This window comes from Tympanuchus pallidicinctus, unplaced genomic scaffold (genome assembly GCF_026119805.1).
Source record: "Tympanuchus pallidicinctus isolate F22 unplaced genomic scaffold, pur_lepc_1.0 scaffold22, whole genome shotgun sequence".
Taxonomy (NCBI): Eukaryota; Metazoa; Chordata; class Aves; order Galliformes; family Phasianidae; genus Tympanuchus; species Tympanuchus pallidicinctus.
In genome coordinates, this window is record NW_026294739.1 from 738182 (window position 1) to 756233 (window position 18052).

At 42.6% G+C, this 18052-nt stretch overlaps 1 protein-coding gene across 1 annotated transcript; it reads right to left on the reverse strand.

The window, feature by feature from the left end:
• Positions 1–595: 595 nt before the first annotated feature.
• LOC128081872 (claudin-19-like) lies at positions 596–16701 on the reverse strand. The gene is made up of 6 exons (XM_052685582.1): positions 16564–16701; positions 15891–16166; positions 6451–6615; positions 6227–6308; positions 3041–3151; positions 596–1766 (listed from the first exon to the last, which is right to left on the reverse strand). The coding sequence occupies exons 2-6, from the start codon at positions 16108–16110 to the stop codon at positions 1667–1669; spliced, it is 678 nt and encodes a 225-aa protein (XP_052541542.1). The 5' UTR covers positions 16111–16166; positions 16564–16701; the 3' UTR covers positions 596–1666.
• Between the last annotated feature and the right edge of the window lie 1351 nt (positions 16702–18052).

Sequence of the window (18052 nt, forward strand, 5' to 3'; positions counted from 1 at the left end):
ACTGAATGAACAAACGAGGGGTTTCACACTTGGCTTCCCAGTGATGTTGCTGGAAGAGCTGATGCAAGACCATGCAAGCTCTGAGTTCTGACACACCAACTGCTCTGCATAGATTCCGAATTGTTCTTACTTTCAACTAGACCAAGAAACCAGCACAGGTTTGCACAAAAAGATACAGGACAGAATATTCAGGTGATTATAAGGAGCTCAGCTCCCACCATGCAAGCTCAATGGCTCCTCTGCTTCTGAAATTACTCTCTAATATTCCAAAGGGGTGATTTTACAAGAAAGACTTGGTTGTTGAGGAACAAAGATGACAGTGGCAACCTAAAACCATTGTCACTCCTTTGGATTTAATTTATTAAGTTTATTATGATCTATCAGTGGCCAAATTCATTCCTTAAAGTGTCACTTTGCAAGTCAGCAGTATCTGTATGCAAACAAAGTGACTAAACTGCTCCGAGTGTTTGCAGATTGCCCCAGTGAATGCATCTGTTTGGAAGTCAAGGAAGGACAAGGTAAGGAAGACACACACGAGGTTTCTCATTCAGGCTACAGTCATGGTTTGACACAAGAAAGTAGAGACATACTGAAGTATTTTGTTGAACTATATTAACAAATTCATAATTTAATGACAACTGTGAATCTGCAGTGAGAAATTCCATTTCATGTTGCTCAAGACATCAATATTAAGGAAAATTAGCTCATATTCAACGTCTTAGGTGCTTACATAAGGTAACATATGCTCCCAGTAGTGGAGTAGTTTATGGCAGCAATTGTAATGTTGGAACCATGACAGAGAACAAAGCCACTGCGGAATTACTTGAATTAGGCAATTCAGATGCAATAGGAACTCCAGAAGTAAAAGACTGCCAAAAATTAAAATACAGTTATTTTAGAAGCTGGAAAGATAGAAGGAAAAAGTAAAAACTGGTGCTATCTTCTAGTTACCTTGAGGCACAGTCTGACCTATTGCTTTCCTTGCTTCCAGCTGTGTTTGGTTTGCTCTGTAGCATTTACTTTTCATAGCTACAACCCAACCAACAAGGAACTTGTTGCACATCCATGGACATGCAGGTGAGTGGTTGTTTTTAAGGGACTTCTGAAGCTTTTACAAATCTTCACTACACACATAACATGTATTTCAGTACACTGTGAGACTTGGATTTCAAACCCCCAGCACACAGACTATCTCTTCATTAATGGGCAGGTTACTATGCATCAGAAAGTCTGTTCAGTCAGCAGAATGAAGCTTATTTGCTGTTACAAGCTAACGTTCCCAACACTAACGAAAGTAAAACCATTTCTAACAGTGAGCTGTACTAACCCAGAGGCAGCTATAGCATACCAGTTCCACACCGTTTAGTTAGCTGGAACAGGAAAAGGTGGTCCCACTTATCAGGGTATCCCATGCTCTGTGCTTAAATATTGCCAGACTTCTCAGCACGCGGACAGCCTCCATGCTGCAGGATTTCACATCCCATCTGCAGAAACCTATTTCTACTTCAAAGCCATTTCCAGAAGGAGGCGTTCAGATGTAGACCATCTCCAAATTAAGATGAAAGACTGTGACATAGAATGAATCCCTGGAAGGAGACCTTTTTTATTTTTTTTTTAATGTAAGTTCAAACCCTCGTAACGTTACACGTGATGTGAAAATGTAGGTTTAGAGACACTCCTTGGAACCTGTGACCGTCTCAGCGTTTGCGGTGTAAATTTGCTGCTGCCCGGCTGCCTGGCCTGCTGCGTATCTGTATTTGTGGACACTGTAAATTAAGAAAAAAAGACTTAAAAAATAGGCATTACACACACAGCCATAGCTTTGGGCACTCAGGACGTTACTCATTTAGGTCTGTATCCAACGCACTGATAGCATGTGCTTCCCAAGGGTGCAGCTGTTCAAGGCCTGCTGTTCTCACCAGGTGGCACAACCACCTCTCTCTTAGCCGGGAACCATTTCTGGGTTCCTTACTCACCTGTGCCTTTCTCAGAGGCACTTAGGTCAAGCATCTGAAGCACAATAGAATATAGATTTTAATGCCTTCGTGCAGGTTACAGTTTTTAATACAGGAATCAGAATTATGAGAAAACAGAACCATCTTCAGCTGTTGTCCGTCATGTTGAGCTTCTCTTGCCTCCATCAGTTCTGTCTGATTTCTCAGGATATTTCAGGATATGTGGTACTTTGTATCAGTAAGATGCAAAGTCAAATCTAAAGTCCAACTTGGCTGATAAAATATTGCCATAAAAGTTCAGTGGCTTCAGATTAAGCAAGGGAATATCAGAGGAACTCTCAATTACTAGGTGTTGCCTAAGAGTGAATTCAGCGTGCTTCATTCTTCTGTCTTACTATCCTCTCAAGCCTGACAGCAGCTTTCCTTCAAGCTGTTTGGGATCTTCTATGTAGACAAGGACCTCTGCTATTTCTGGCAGTGCGATCCCTCTCCTTGAGAAGGGGACCTTCGGTATGCGTAAAAAATTAAGGATTGGAGGAAAATGCAGGCAAATGCAGGTTAAATACGGAGGCCAGGAACTTTGATTTTTCTGCTTTGATGCACGCTCAACATACTGGATGCAAAATGTTCCACAAGAAACAAGGAAACGTCACGTGCTTCTAGCAGTCAACTTGGGGAAGAAAACGCCACTACATTTTCTTCATAAGAAAGGGGTTTGGGCATTCTAATAGTGGTATTACAGGAGATCTTAATTACAGTACACTGTATTCTTTGACACGCTTTTCTTTTGGCTCTTTCACTGCACGCTGTCATCACTCAGATCTCAGAAGCGCCATCACAATTACCAAAGCCTAGCTATAGGTGACTGCTGACTGCAGCCAATTACCAACAAATTCAGTATATGGGAGACATCAGTGCCTGGTATGGCATCACCACCCACCACAAGTCTGGGACATTCCAGAGCACTGATTCAATAGGTAGAGTTTCCTGTTTATTTTGCTGCAGATTCAAACCAAGGCAAAAGAGAAAACAGCAAATGATATATAACAGACACTTACTATTTGAACTGCCAAGTTCAAGATTACCTGTACTTCTGTTTTTCCTTCCCTTTGCACGAACAGGTTAGGAAGATCCCACCAAGCATACAAAGAACAGATCCAGCCCAGCCTAAGTACAGAGCCTCCCCCAGTTCATACCTGAAACACAAAAGATTTTACGCATATAACAAGATCACCAAGCCCTTACTTCAGAACGAGACAGAAAGCACACAAATCATCCAAACAAATTCCATTCTGGATAGATATCAGCTAGCTGAAAGGTACCTTGGTAGATTACAGAGGAGAACAGGTCTATTTTTGTGTCTGTTCAGTAGAACTCTTATGAGCATATTCCAGTGCTCTGCCAAATCAGTGCACAACAAAAAGTGCTAAGCAATATAATAAGTAGCAATAAATAGTTGCAAACATTTAATAAGTTGCTGATAATGAGAGATGCTGAATCTTAACACAATCCAATAGAGCAGTGGGTATGAATAATTTGAGACAGAAAGGGACAAAGGAAAATTACATGCATGCTCCTTTACATATGCTGAATTCCATATCGGTGGTCTGGTCATTCGTGTGACTCATCAGCTTTCTCCATCAGATCTTCCTCTTCAGTCTCCACCAGGGTGAGGGTGCCCAAATACTCAAGAACACTAAGAATTACCCCTACCTGGAATTTGGGTGGAGTGCACAGATGTGACAGAAGTAGCCAAGCAAGGAATTCTGTCATATATGAGGCACCTAAAGGGAGGTGTCCCTGCCTGTAGCAGGGGATTGGAAGCAGGTGATCTTAAAGGTCCCTTCTAACCCAAACCATTCTGTCATTCTATGATCTCAGCTGACAGAGGTACCAATGTGTTGTGCATTGTGTTATAAAAACTTCCTTCTTAGGGGAACTCCTGACTGCCTTTCCCAGGCTCAGACACGTCTAGTCTTTGAGTCAAACTCTTTATCCATGAATTTCCAGGGCTGGATGGAGGGATTTTCTGGAGAGTCTCTTTCTGTACTCTAAAATGGAGAGCCATCCTTTTTCATTCTGGGACTGCTCCTAAACGCAGTTCATACACACAGAACTGCAGAGTGCTGAATATTCGTTAGGACATGTAAGTTTGTTACAAGACTGCCTAATAAACAGCAGCCTTTTCCCAGCTGTCCCACTAAAAAAGAAGAACGAATTCTATACAAACAGCTGCTTACAAGTGGTCCAGTGTTGTGGCCATAGAAAACTGATTTCTCTGGTTAGCTGCTTCTTATGACAGACAGTAGTGGCAAAGTAATGTCAGTGGCATGGCCAGTATAAGGGCAAGATAACTGTCATGGACCACACAGAAGGTATACTGAGACCAGGTGTGTGGATATCCTTTCTGTTTGTAAATATCAAATCATTACTTAAAAGTGTTTGTTTCTGGCTCCAGAACCAGGAAGTTCTGGGGTTTCCCATTGCACACTGGAACCCCAAGCTGAGCTCTGGTCCCCAGTGATTCAGCGACTATGCAACAGGAGAGAGAGATGATCATCATCTCCAAACAAAGAAACAAAAGGCTGGGGGGGAAGCTGGAATACTAAGGAAGAATAGGAGAGTGCTGACTTGTGCAAGCAATGGTCTCTGATCACTAGCTGTCTGAAGTCAGGAATGTTGCACACACTGTACAATGGAAGGCATATACAGGGTGTGTCCAGGGGATGACTCAGATTTCCTTTCATAGTTATATGAGAAATTCCTCTAAGAATCAACAGAGGTCTGAAGTCAGACCAAAAAATGCAACCCAAAAAGCAGATTTTCCACCTTCTTAAGACTGAAGATTAATACTGCCCTGTAATTGAAATTAAACCCCTTTTACACTGCCCAAGGAGGATTAGCTTCCTGAAGAGAACAGAGTGTGGGTAAACAGAGCTTTACCAACAATCAAAGTTAATTCCCTAAGAACTCTTCAGTAAACTGAATGTCTTAAATAGGAAGTGTAGACACAAAAAAAATTCTTCAGCTACCAAATGCAAACAATCTAGTAACTGATTAACACAAACTGATGTTGAAGCCCAGCAACTATAACGTAACTACAAAACTCCATGGCTGTTCTACAAATTGTTCTACAAATTGTTCTGCAATTCCTAACCATCCTTTTTTTTGGTCCTCTCACACATTTGTTACTTTTCAGATAATGCTCTCAAGGGTGATTTCTTTGGAAGTGCTTGTTTGGAAACAAAAGGAGAGCAATTGCTTCAAGTACTATGACTCACTAGGAAGCACTTTGCATCCTACCATCCCTGAGCTGATCCTCAAGAGGAAAAGCTTTGAAGCTCTTCAAATATTATCCCAGGAATGGATGGCTTATAGTTTACTGATCTAAACATGACACACTTTGTAGGGGTGTTGGCAAATAATAAATTTCCCCTCTTCAAGCTCTGAGAGGGGAGATTTAGGTTAGATGTAAGGAAAAAGTCTGTTACAGTGAGGGCTTTTATACCTCAAAAGCTGTTTGTGTGCAACCTAGGATGACAGTGCCCCAAACCTTGATGAAGTCCAAGATCATGGGCCAATATGACAGAACTGTGATGCTGCATGCATTGATGACAAAAGTGATTTATGTTTTGCATTGTGGACTAAATGCAAAACCTGAGGATTAAGAATACGTTTGGTTTTTTCCAACAGGTGGGATTGTGGGAAAAAAAAACAAAGAACAAAAAAAAAACAACAAGAAAAAGATTTCATACAGGTGTAAGAAGGCCTTTGAAAATGATAGCAAATCTACTGTTGTTCACTGAATCTGAGTTTGAATTTCTTTGTAATATCAGAGTACATGTGCAGAGGAAACAGATCATCATGGGGACAGACAGGGGTGCAGACAAAGATACAAGAAGAAAGGAATCGTTTTGGCTCAAGTAGATAAAAGACACTTGTTAGGAACTTCAGAGTTATTAACTGCAGTTCTGTATTTTGCAAACTGAGTGTCACGAGTTGCCAGCATGAGAGAGTACTCCGTGCCAATAATCCAAGGCAAATTTGGGGTTGACAGACCCACACACTCACTAAACCTTCCAATGGAGACCCCTCCACCCTTCCCACCAACAGCAAACATCTCTGAGGTGAAAAATTCCCCTGAAGACAATTGTTCCTTCTTTAGGGCTGCACACTGGGATCCATCCAGGTTTTGAAACCCTGGAGCAGCTGAGGCTAATCCTGCCATCTAACACATACTGGAGTCTGGTGTTTGGTATCTATTAACTTACTTGGTTCCAGCATATATTGGGTTAAAGAACTGAGCAGAAATCATTGCAGCATACCAAGAAACGGCCACCATCGAACAGAGACCTGCCAGAAAAAAATATCAAAAAGCACACAGCTGAGTGAGTCCTTCAATGCCTTTAACCCAACAGTAGTATTCAATTCATTTAGTCTCATTTGACAGCAATACAAAGTACTGACAGCATTTCTTTTTCAGCCTCAGCATTACCTCCTAAAATAAAAAGAAATCCTCCGGTGACAGCAACCTTCATTTTTTCATCCTCATCACTCAGCCCAACGTTTGTGCACTTTAAACCAAGCAGTGAGACCACGGCAGCTACGAATCCCAGAAGGATGGAAATGATCATCAAGGCACGGCATGCCTGAACGTGGACTGAACGAGACAGAGAAAGAGAGAACAAATAAGGAACCACACAGAAATTAAACTAACCCAATTCTGGCAAAATCTAACAGATCAAAGACAGTGACAAAATTAATAGTAGTAATGAATGAATCTTGTACAACCTTGTCATTCAGCTCTGAGGAATATCAAAAACGTAGAGGGCTGTATGCAGTCAATCAGAATTCAGAGCTGAACTACACTTACACTGTAAGGCTCAGTAAATCCTCTTAGGAGCTTGAGTAAACCCCCAAAAGCACAGCAAACACTTCACAGCTCACATCCTTCAGTCCTGTGAGAACACATTGCAGTAGACAAGGTCACTTGCAGGTGCAGGTACACATCTCCAGCCTGCTGGTTCTGGTGATTTCCTTTTACCTACAGACCCGAGTGCACAGGACACCTCTGAATTCCAGATCCAAACCGAGGCGACACTATGGAAGCCTGGGAAAATATCCTGGATGGCGTCTGCTTTGCTGCTTCCAGTAAGAGATGGAAAAAGCAGGTGCTGGGGTTAGCAGTGTACTTTCTGACACTTTAAATTGAATGGGTAATGAGCAGGGGATGAGCTGGTCCAAGACCTGCAGCTTGCCTCTCCTGCTGAAGATATTTTTTGCAGAGCGTGTTCAGCTGGTGAGAGTTTGTTACAGAGCCCGTGACCAGCTACTGAAACATATTCAAAGCTTTCTTTCTGTTTCTGCTGACAATTCTGCATCATTTAAGCTCCCAGTTTTTGCACGTAGTTATCAATCACTCAATAACTGGGACCAGTTATTAACCAGCCTAACAACGAAGGTCAGACAGGGACTTCAGGCTCTTTGGAACGGCAGCCTGAATTTAGTAGGTTCTGGTTCAAATGACTCTTAGCACCTTTTTAATGAGATAAACGTGCTGAGTGCCACAAGTCTGATGAGTCTTGGCTCCAACAGTGCATAATTAGGGTCTGAACTGGATTAGTTTCTCTTACACACCTAAATTAACCATGCCCTGGCTCATACTCATGAGAGCTACAAGCTTTTCTTGAAGGTCCCACTATTTGCCCTCACTGGTACCAACCCCACCTTCTTTGCCCAACCGTCCTCTCATCTTTCTGTCCCATTCTGTGTCTTCTAACTTGTTTCTTTTTCAGTTGTCCTCCCTTTAAACCTTTTCTTCTTAGTTTATCTCAGTTCTGCAAGCTGCTTTGTCTTTTCCCTCTTCCCATACTTACTCCTCAAGTATATTGTCACCTCCTCAACAGAATAACTGATCTCTTCAGTGGATCAAATCTGATCTTCACAACCTCATTTTCAGAGCCTGCCCTATTGATTTACTTTCCACCTCACCCTGTTTTCCCTCTTGCTGACACCATGTTGTTGTTGGTAACTCTCCAAGAGCTTTCTTCCTTTCTTTCTCTTTGGCTTTAGCACTCACAATGCTCTTTTCTGCTTCTCTCAGATGGCTTAAAAACCTACTTTGTCATCAGTAGCTCCAAGATCCTGACCTGATGTGGCCCTGCTGCCTGCATCCACACAAGGGAGCTCTATAGAGAGACAACAACCCGTGTAAATACGTCCATGATGAGATGCTGTACAGACTCAGGGACAGTAAATTAAGAACCAGCCCTTTAAAAGGGTTATAAATGAATCAAGCACATAACTCACATAAGCATTCTGCTGAGGAAAGCCATTATTCTGCTACTGGTGATTCTAATGAATTATGTAGGATGCTACATTCCTCTTAATACACACATGCATTTTAAAGCCAATTCTCAGATCACAATTTGTTAGAAGGATTGTTAGGCAAATATTAGGATTATTAGAAGAACAGAAGATTCCCTAAAAATGGGCACAGACAGCTTCAAAGGACTGCTGTGCATGTTTCAGAGTTGGTCAATAATTTCACACTGAGGAAAAAGTTCAGTGCCTTATTCCCACTGATCCCATGTTCCACATCTGCCAGATCAGGAGTATCTGCCTTTCTGTTTAGTTTACCCTCCTCTCAGAGTAGATTCAACTAGCTAGGAAGACATGTTTATCTGGGATAAATCTGAAGTATTCAAGATGGATAACAACTAACTTCACTGTCTATAAGCATGCTCCTTATCTGCAGATAGTGCCTTAATTCAACACCTGAGGTCATGCTACAATTCTGCTGCAGGCTGATAGGCAGTACAGGAGACAGCAGACCTGAATTTCCTGATATTCAGAATCACATCCAACAAGTAGTTACTAATTTCTAACATGTAAGTTACTTTAAACCAAATACCTGCAGTACTTGTTCCACTGTACACAGTTTTCAATCTCAGCAGGGAAAAAGCACTACCCACTTTTTGGATTAAAAAAAAAAATAGTATTAACAGCTCCTTTATGAAAACAACCTCCAGATAACATTGGCTATCAACTATTGCAAAAGAATGCCCATGCAGTAATTCCATATAGATATGGAGCTGTCAGATGGGTCTTGTCCTTTTTTTTGCAGCCTTTCCTTATGCGTTCCACATGTAGTGCCTCTCAAAGCTCTGTGCTGCTTTAACCCACAAAATCTCTTCTGTTCAGAAGTCAGTGTTATTTTCCATTACAACCAGACTGCCACAACAAAAATCTTGCTACTTTTTTTCCCAGCAATTCTTAAGCAGCTAACAAGACCATGCCAAGTCCCCTACCAGGCACAGCAAACAGTCAAACTGCTTGCAGTTGGATACTCCGGCGCTGTCGTCTGCACAGCTCTTCTGCAGGTTTTCATACAACGTAGATGCTATGATCACTCTGCCATGGGAGCTGGAGACTCTCCAGTAACTGTGTGGCAAGGCACCTCCAATAAAGGCCCATCCAACCAAACACGAAAGGAACCCAACAATTTGCAGCGCTGCAGACATGCTTGTGAGTAGTAGCAGCTGAATATCCTTATAATCAGATCAGCATCAAGTGAAGCATTTCAGAAGCCTCCTTGCTGCTTCATCCCTGGGTTTCATTCCAAAATGAGACTACCTTTGCCCTTTGCTCAACCCCAGCGATAAGGCTTACAGTCTATGACAGTAACTGGGAGTTGTTCACGATAGAGATATTAAAAAACTACTAAAAATGTTAATTTTCTCATAGGAAGTGATAAAGTCTAGTCTTAGTCTCAACCTAGAAATTCTAGCCATTGTTTCTAGAGAGTACTTTAAGAAAGTCTCTCCTTCTCTGCTATAAACTATGGTATACATATGACTAAAATTGATTGTCATTTAATCTGCTTAATGACCTCATATTTTACAAAAAGCTTTCTTGTGTTATTTTCTTTATGACAGAAAGCTTGAGAACACGAACTTACTCCTGATGCTAGAGAATTTAGCATATTTTTGGAATTATGGTCATCAGTGAGCAACAGCAACTATACTGCCAGCTTCTTTCAGGAATGTTAAGACTGTGGTTGATTGATTTTCATTAATATTTCACAATTTATCGACCTGTAGTTAAACTATACAGTTTAAATAGACCCACTCACACTGGAATAAAACAGTGATAATGTACAGTCCATGGAAATGAAATATAAGGATGTACCACTGTGACAGACCTATTTCAAAGGGAGTAAAATGATGAAGGAAAATAGCTACATGAGAATAATACATACCAGTTAATTGCAGCTGTCAGAACATTAAAGTATTAAAAATCTATTCCAGACAAAGGAAAGTATGTTAAACTTGGTTTAGTTGCTTCTGCTCTTGATCAAACAAACTTCTAGACTCAATCCAGATCACCCACTAATGTTTATAACTTAAATTGTTTGTGTATCCAAGTAGGGGCAGCCATTTCTTGCAATGATAACCTGCTCTTATCTCCAGGCGATGGAGTCACAGTTTATTCATAAAACCACTTTGCTATGACACAGCATGGTAACAGAGTCACAGTATTCCACAAAGACTCCCAAGAGGATTTGCTGTTGAAAGAGCCACAACCTGCCTAAAGCAAATATACCTGTTTTTCCAAAATTCAGTGGTCACTTCGAGCTGATGCTGTAGGTCAGCAGGTTTGGCTGCAAAAGGATACTACCATGCCACTGTGCTAATTTTCCTTCCTCGGCAGCCAAAAACATCTCTGCCATTATTTTAAATAAAAACAGATTTGGCAGCACAGCCAGAATGACCCTGAGCAGCTTGCAATCTTTCAGAGAAAGCAGATGGCGATGTGTTGAGAATTGATCTTTTCAGGAGGTTTTTCCAAAATCCCCTCTTTCTGCTAAATCATTGTGATTTGAAAATGATAGCACATTAAAATGAATGCATTGTGCCAGTGCATTGGAATATCTGCATCCTGTTAAATGCCCTTCAAAGAGTTTCAGATTAATTTATTCACAAACAGAAGTTACTCTGGTGACCTCAGCAATCACTTCTACTCGTATGGCTTCCACAGTTGAATTTAGTTAGGAATTAGAATCAAGTATCCCTCCTTCATACTGTTGTCAAGAATTAAAAAATAATAATTAAAAAAGTCATTAAAGAAGTTAGCTCTTCCTAGTGGCTACTAAAAAGGCGACTTTGACATGCACTTGTAAAGCATGCATATAAGAGGAACAGATTAAAGTGTAGATTTAGAATGCACAAGTTTTTCATACATGGCACCAGGCAATTTAATCATTCCCTTAAGGAAGCCACTCTCCTCTAAAGAAAAGAGAAGTGCTGTAGAATACCAGGTTGTTGTTCACTAAGTTCCAGTGGTTAGCAGTGAGCTTACCAATGGCACAGTGCTGTAGCACGTGCATCAGCAGAGCAAACTGGCATGGATAGCTTCACATCGACACTATGCAGGACAGGAGTTTTAGCCCAGACTAGGTTCAGCTGGTTGGATGAACTGAACGCCCCCAGTAGCTTGAAGTCATAAGGTGCATTCCTAGGGCACATTTCCCTGCTCAGTTTCATCCATGAGGAATCACGGAATCATAGAATCATTAAGATTGGAAAAGACCTCCAAGATCAGCTAGTCCAACCATCCACCTACCATCAGTGTTGCCCACTAAACTGTGTCCCTAAGTACTACACTACCCTTTCCACAGACACCTCCATGGACGCTGACTCCATCACTTCTCTGGGCAGCCTGTTCCAACGCTTAACATTCTTTCAGAGAAAAAATTCTTCCTATTATCCAATCTGAACCCCCCTGGTGCAACCTGAGGCCATTCCTTCTTGAATTATTGCTGTTACCTGGGAGAAGAGGTTGACCCCTACCTCACCACAATCTCCTTTCAGGGAGTTGTAGAGAGCTATAAAGTCTCCCTTGAGTCTCCTCTTCACCTTTCATGAACCCATGCTGGCTGGCCTAATCCCCTGGTCATCCTACACATGCCACACAATTGCCCTCGAGATGATCTGTTCCATAACCTTCCCTGGCACTGAGGTCGTCCTGACAGGTCTGTAGTTCCCCAGATCCTCCTTATGATCCTACTTACAGATGCACGTCACGTTAGCAAGTCTTCAGTTACTGAGACTTCTCTGGTTGAGCACTGACAGACTGTGGAAAGAGGCTTGACAATCAGCTCCATCAGCTCTCTCAGTCCCCTGCATATGCTAGCAACTTCCATGTCCTCTCCCTGAGTTGCCACAGGAGGTAAACTCTTATTTTCCAGAGTCTCACCAAAAGCTCCCCCTTCATCCATGCCAGCCTTCTTCCCCTCCGGGTCACCTAACAGCACAGGGGGGCAGCCTGCTCCTGCACCTGTTCCACTTCCTTCCTGAGGAGCGTACAGCCTTCCTGGACTCATGTATCCTTCAGCATGGACTTCCAAGGGGTTTTCCCTACCAGTGTCCTGAATAGTTCAAAGTCCACCCTCCACAAGTCCAGGGTAGCAGTTTTTTTGCCCCCTCCCCACCCCCCCCCGACTTCACCAAGAATGGAGAACTCTGCCATTTAATGGTGGTGGCTCTGCCCAAGACAGTTCCTGACCTCCACGTCTCCCATCAGTCCTTCTCTGTTCATGACCAGCAGGTCATGAACCTGCTCATCAGGAAACTGTATCTTCCACAGACTCCACAAACTTTCTAGCCTGCTTCCTCTGGGCTCTATTATATTTCCAGCATCTGTCAGGGAAGTTGAAGTCCCCCATGAGAACAAGGGCTGATGATCGCACAACTTCTGCCAGCTGCTCAGAGAACACCTCGTCTGTCTCTTCATCCTGGTTAGGTTGTCTGTAACAGATCCCCACCAGGATGCCATTCCTATTTCCCTTCTCCTTGATCCCTGCCCATAGGGACTCAACCTTATCATTGCCAGCCGCAAGCTCAACACCACTGAGACATTCTCCAACAAAGACAGCAACCCTTGTTCCTTGCCTATCCCTTCTGAAGAGCTTACAGCCATTCCCTGCAGCACTCCAGTTGTGGCAATGATCCCACCATGCCGCAGTAAAGGCAGCTGAGTCATAGTTAGCCTGCCTCATGACGGGATTGAGGAGAACACCACCCTCTAACCTCCCTAATCCCCTGAAGCCCCTTTTGACATCCCCCAGGCTTCTCTCAGTGATTTCATTGCTGCCAACTATCAGTAAAGGGTAATAACTAGAGGGGCAAACCAGACCAGGAAGCTTTCTGGTAAGGACTCTGACCCAGGCCCCAGGGAAGCAGCACATTCCCCTACAGGTAGGGTCTGACCTACACATGGGGCCCTCTGTTCCCCTCAGAAAGGTGTCACCTACAGCAGTTACCATTCTTTCCTTCTCGGTGCCTCAGTCTTGAGGATTGCCTTTTCTTACACAACCTTCGGGGTCAACCTTCCACTGCTTTCTCATTTACCCGTCCCTCGAGTTCCAGAGCCTTAAACCTATTACATAGGGGCACCTGGAAAGGCAGGATAGGTAGGGAGGGAGTTTGCCTGCAATGCCAGGCTGAGACCCGCTTCCATTCCTCCCCATCTCTTAGGTCCCTTCCTTTCCCTGGTGGTGATAAGGAGGAAGGTCCAGCACTACTTGGGGTGCATCACCCCAGTGCCTTTCTTGTAGGTAAGGCAGGGAATTGCCCCACCAGCCTGCCTCCTGCTCACTGCTCCTTGATGCTCCTTAATCTCTTCACCTTCTCCTTGAGCTATGCCATCAGGCTGAGCAGATCATCCACCTGCTCACCCCTCATGCAGTAATATCTGCCACTCTCCCATTACAGCAACACACTCAGGCATTTTCTGCAGCTGGAGTCTTGAACAGCTGTGTTTTTGGGTAGGCATCTGGGTTGCTTTATTATTTTTGTTCTCTCCAGAACCATTCTACAGTGAAAACCAAGTGCAGCAAATGGAAATGACTGGAAAGTTCGTTGCAGTAGTATATACACATGTTGCAAGTAAAACGCTAACAGTCCTACCGAGATCTAGGTAGTATACAGTGTTCTTATAACAGCGCATATTAGCATGCAGTATGATTGAGACAGCATCTACAGGTGGAAATTGTGTCTTTTTTTTTTTTTTTTAATATCAGCCACAAAGAAAAAAACAAAAACAAAAAAACCCTGAAAATATTAACACCTTAAATGTTTGATCAGCAATAGCTTGTACCTTTTTGATCACTTCTGTGTATTTGTTTCAAGAGCTAGGGACGCTGACTTACCCACTGACTGTAAGAAGAGAAACTTGTGACAGAGAGCAGTAACTCTTCCAGGCAGCCACACAACACATCTGTCAGCTGGCACGAGGAACCCTGCGCTGTTTTAGGTGACAGCTGAAGGTGATCCCTGAGCCCTGCCAGCCAGGACTCCTCTCCTACAGTTCTACAGGGAGGGAGGAAGGAAGACATGCCCCAGGGCAGGTGGCTGCTTCATCCACCAGGAAGTCGTCTGTTCCTAGTGAATATTTTCTTTCCATCTTGAGTATAATTAAACTGCATTAAAATAAAAACAAAGAGACTGTCTGATATAGATTCTGCTTGCCTCTCTAACAGGGCTGAGACATCTGTTCCTGCTTGTTAGGTGAGGCAAAGCTGTGATGTCGTCGTAGCCATCTGTTACAGCCTGCTACCCCACACGGGGACAGAAGAACCATTGCTCCCATCCCATCATTCTGCTTTCCAGAAAACACGCCTCAGTTTCCAGATGAATTTTGGGCAAACTGATATCTACTCAGCAGAAGTCTTGGAGAGGAATACTCTGCCTCTGGATAGCAGAAAGGCAGGAAAAACTGACATTGTCTCTGACACAAGGAGCAGAGTTTTTTAAATCCTCAGGATATGATTTCCTTTCTTCTGAGGCTACAAATTCCGGCCTCAATACAACACGCTAAATACTTACACTGGAACTATTACTAAGAATGCAAATGGGGTCACTGTCCTCAGGGGCCTGAGGAAGAATCACAGAAATCCTGAATCTTGACAGTTTCCATGTTTTTGAGGCCTGCCTTACGCTGGTAGGCAGTTCTGACTGCTGTGGAGTCCATGTCTGTGTTAGGAAAGGCAAGTTTTCATAGCTTGTGCTATCTGTAAGACATGCTTCCAGTTTGAGCACTGTGCATTGAGAACAGATGAGCTGGGAAGACTACAGAAAAACAGCAGTGGCAATAATTAGAGATCGATAAAATGGGGAACGCTCCCCATTAAGAAATTATTCATTAGGAATAATTAAGAAATGATTCAGTAACATAACTGACAAAGTGACTGCACAATACTGAAAGCTGAAAACAAATAAATGGAAAGTTCTGCTCAAATCTTACCAAGACACCTGTTGTCCAAAGTTATACCATAACTATTCCCAACCTCCATTTTCTGGAGAAGACTGTCAATCTTTCCTAATCTTTTACCATAAAAAGGGTGTTTATAGAAAAATATTTTACAAATCCAGAATAATCCAAACAAACCACTTTCAGTTCCTAGGAAAAGAATTCTGTTTGCAGTCCAACCGCAGCAGAACATTCTGGCTCAGAAAACACAAAACACATACAGACGTGTTTTATTGAAGCTAGCTGCCTCTGAAAGTTTCTAGAGCAAACACACAGATTTAGCACAAAGTCAAATCAGTTGTGTAATATCCAAGACCTGTCTCACACTAAAGCACTTACTGACATATTGCCTGCTTGTTGTTAAGAATGAGACCAAGTGAAACAAGTAAAACCAAAACAGACATGGTAACAAAGGCACAGCAGTTACTGAGCTGAATGGGGGGAAAAGCACACAGATCTCTCAAGGGTCCTTTAGCCTGTCTGAAAGTACTGAAGGACAAATCCTCTCCATACTAGAACCTCTGTGCCAACCTCAACTATATGCTGTCCAACTGCACCAATTTGCTGCACAAAAGGAAAGAACAAAAATGCATCTCTGGATTTTATATACACATACACACTTACTCTCTGAACTCAACATGTGAAGAAACTTCCTGCACTGTATTGCTCCAAAATCAGTGATTCCACAGTCCATCCAGAGGCCTTCGGAAATCCAATCTGAAGGAACCAGCACTGCTATGCTGCCAGAAATTTTCCATCTGTTGGACATGGTAGTGAGAAGTAAAACGGTGAATCCAGCTAAAGCCAGCAGCAGTGAAAGTATTTGTAGAGCAGATGAAGCCATTCCTCTGACAGAAGCTGTTTTTCAAGAAGCCTCCCACAATTTCTGGTATTATAAACCTGTTGAAACAGTTCATACATGTACAGAAGATGGATTTACATTTACAGAAGATGGAAAACATCAGAAAGATGCAGGTACAAACTCTTATATAAGAAAAACGTAGCACTGATATCTAAATCTCATGAAATAACTGGGACACACAAATATTCTAGGACATCTCAGTATTTTCTTAGGAGAACTTTTATTACCATTCATGCATATTTCACAAAACACCAACAAAACCAAACCAGAATGAGGAATTCTCTATTTCACATTTGCAATGCGTCATCAATTCTTCACTTGTTTGCTAACTCACACTTCTTTTAAAATTAAAGATACTAAATGCTTTCGTAAGTTGTCTCCTGATTACAATGCCTATCAATACAAACTTGAAGTGAAATGAATTCTGATACTTACGTTTATGATATGCTTCTGATCTCCACATTTACCTTCCTGCTAGACGGTAATGTCAGCACTCTGTGTGGATCAGCTTGATCAAACAGAAAGGTAAGTTCTGTACTCTTTGGGACCTTTCCCCCCATTCTAAAAATCAAGGACCTGTGGCTGAAGCATTGCTCAACTGTTGCACAAAGGCCCAGATGCACCTTTTTGCTACAACGTCTCAGTGAAATGGACAACTCCACTAAGAAAATCGTAACAAAATCATGAGAATTGCTATTGAAGGTGCCCAGATTAAACAGGCAATCACTAGTATATAATTTGCTTTCTCAGTGCCACTGAGCTGCCCATGCATCAACAGTCTCCAAGAAAAATATTATTACAATTTCTACGATGACTTATTTACTTTACACCTTTGTTGCACTTGTCATCAAAATGCTGTCCTCGCAGAAAGAGCCCTGCATTTATGATAGAATAGGCAAACAATCATAGAAAGCATTTGTTTTGGGATACAGCCCCCACTGCAATGGTATACAGTGTTCCAGCATGATGGAAAAAAAAAAAAAAAAAAAAAAAGGAATTCAAGCCTCCTCCCACAATCATTCCTTTATAACGTCTGTAACATAATGGAAATTTGTTTGTGCTAATAAGCAGGATTACATTTATCCTGCTCTGAAAAGCATGCGTATTCCACCATAAAAGTTTAATCTGCCATTGGGGAGGGCGTAATTTTCTCCTAAGTGACTGCATAACTTCTTCAAAGCACACAGCTGACAACAGAAAATATGCAAAATAAATCATAAATTTAAATGAAGGAGTAAACTCAAGCAGATTTCGTACCACAGTTCAAGTGATTGTTTCTGCCTGTCATGTTGGTATGAGCCATGTGGTCACAATTCACTCCTGACAGTAGGCAGATGAAACTATAAACCTCCAATGGTGGGTAGCACATAGCTGTTAACACAAAGTACTCATCAAAATACTGCAATGTAAAACACTGCATGCTTCAAAGTGAGGAAGCTTAGAAGCTAGATTCCACAAAAAAACAAATGAGCAACCATCCTTGAGCCAGCACCTAAATCCTACCACCTTCAGAAGGACTAGGGATACCACTGCAGGAATCCTTCCTCCACTCTTAAAATGACAGCCCAGTCCTAATGTGCCTACTAGAAGTAACATAACATCCACAAGCTCCACATGCTGGATGCAAGCATTCCTCAACAGTAAAAGGCACATGAGGGCCAAAACTCGGCGACACTTCAATTCAATTCATAGGATGGCTTGGGCTGGAAGGGACCCCAAGGATCACAGAATCACAGAATGGCCAGGGTTGGAAGGGACCTCAAGGACCATGAACCTCCAACCCCCTGCCACAGGCAGGGCCACCAACCTCCCCATTTCATACCAGGCCAGGCTGCCCAGGGCCCCATCCAACCTGGCCTTGAACACCTCCAGGGATGGACGGGGCATCCACAGCCTCTCTGGGCAGCTGTTCCAGCACCTCACC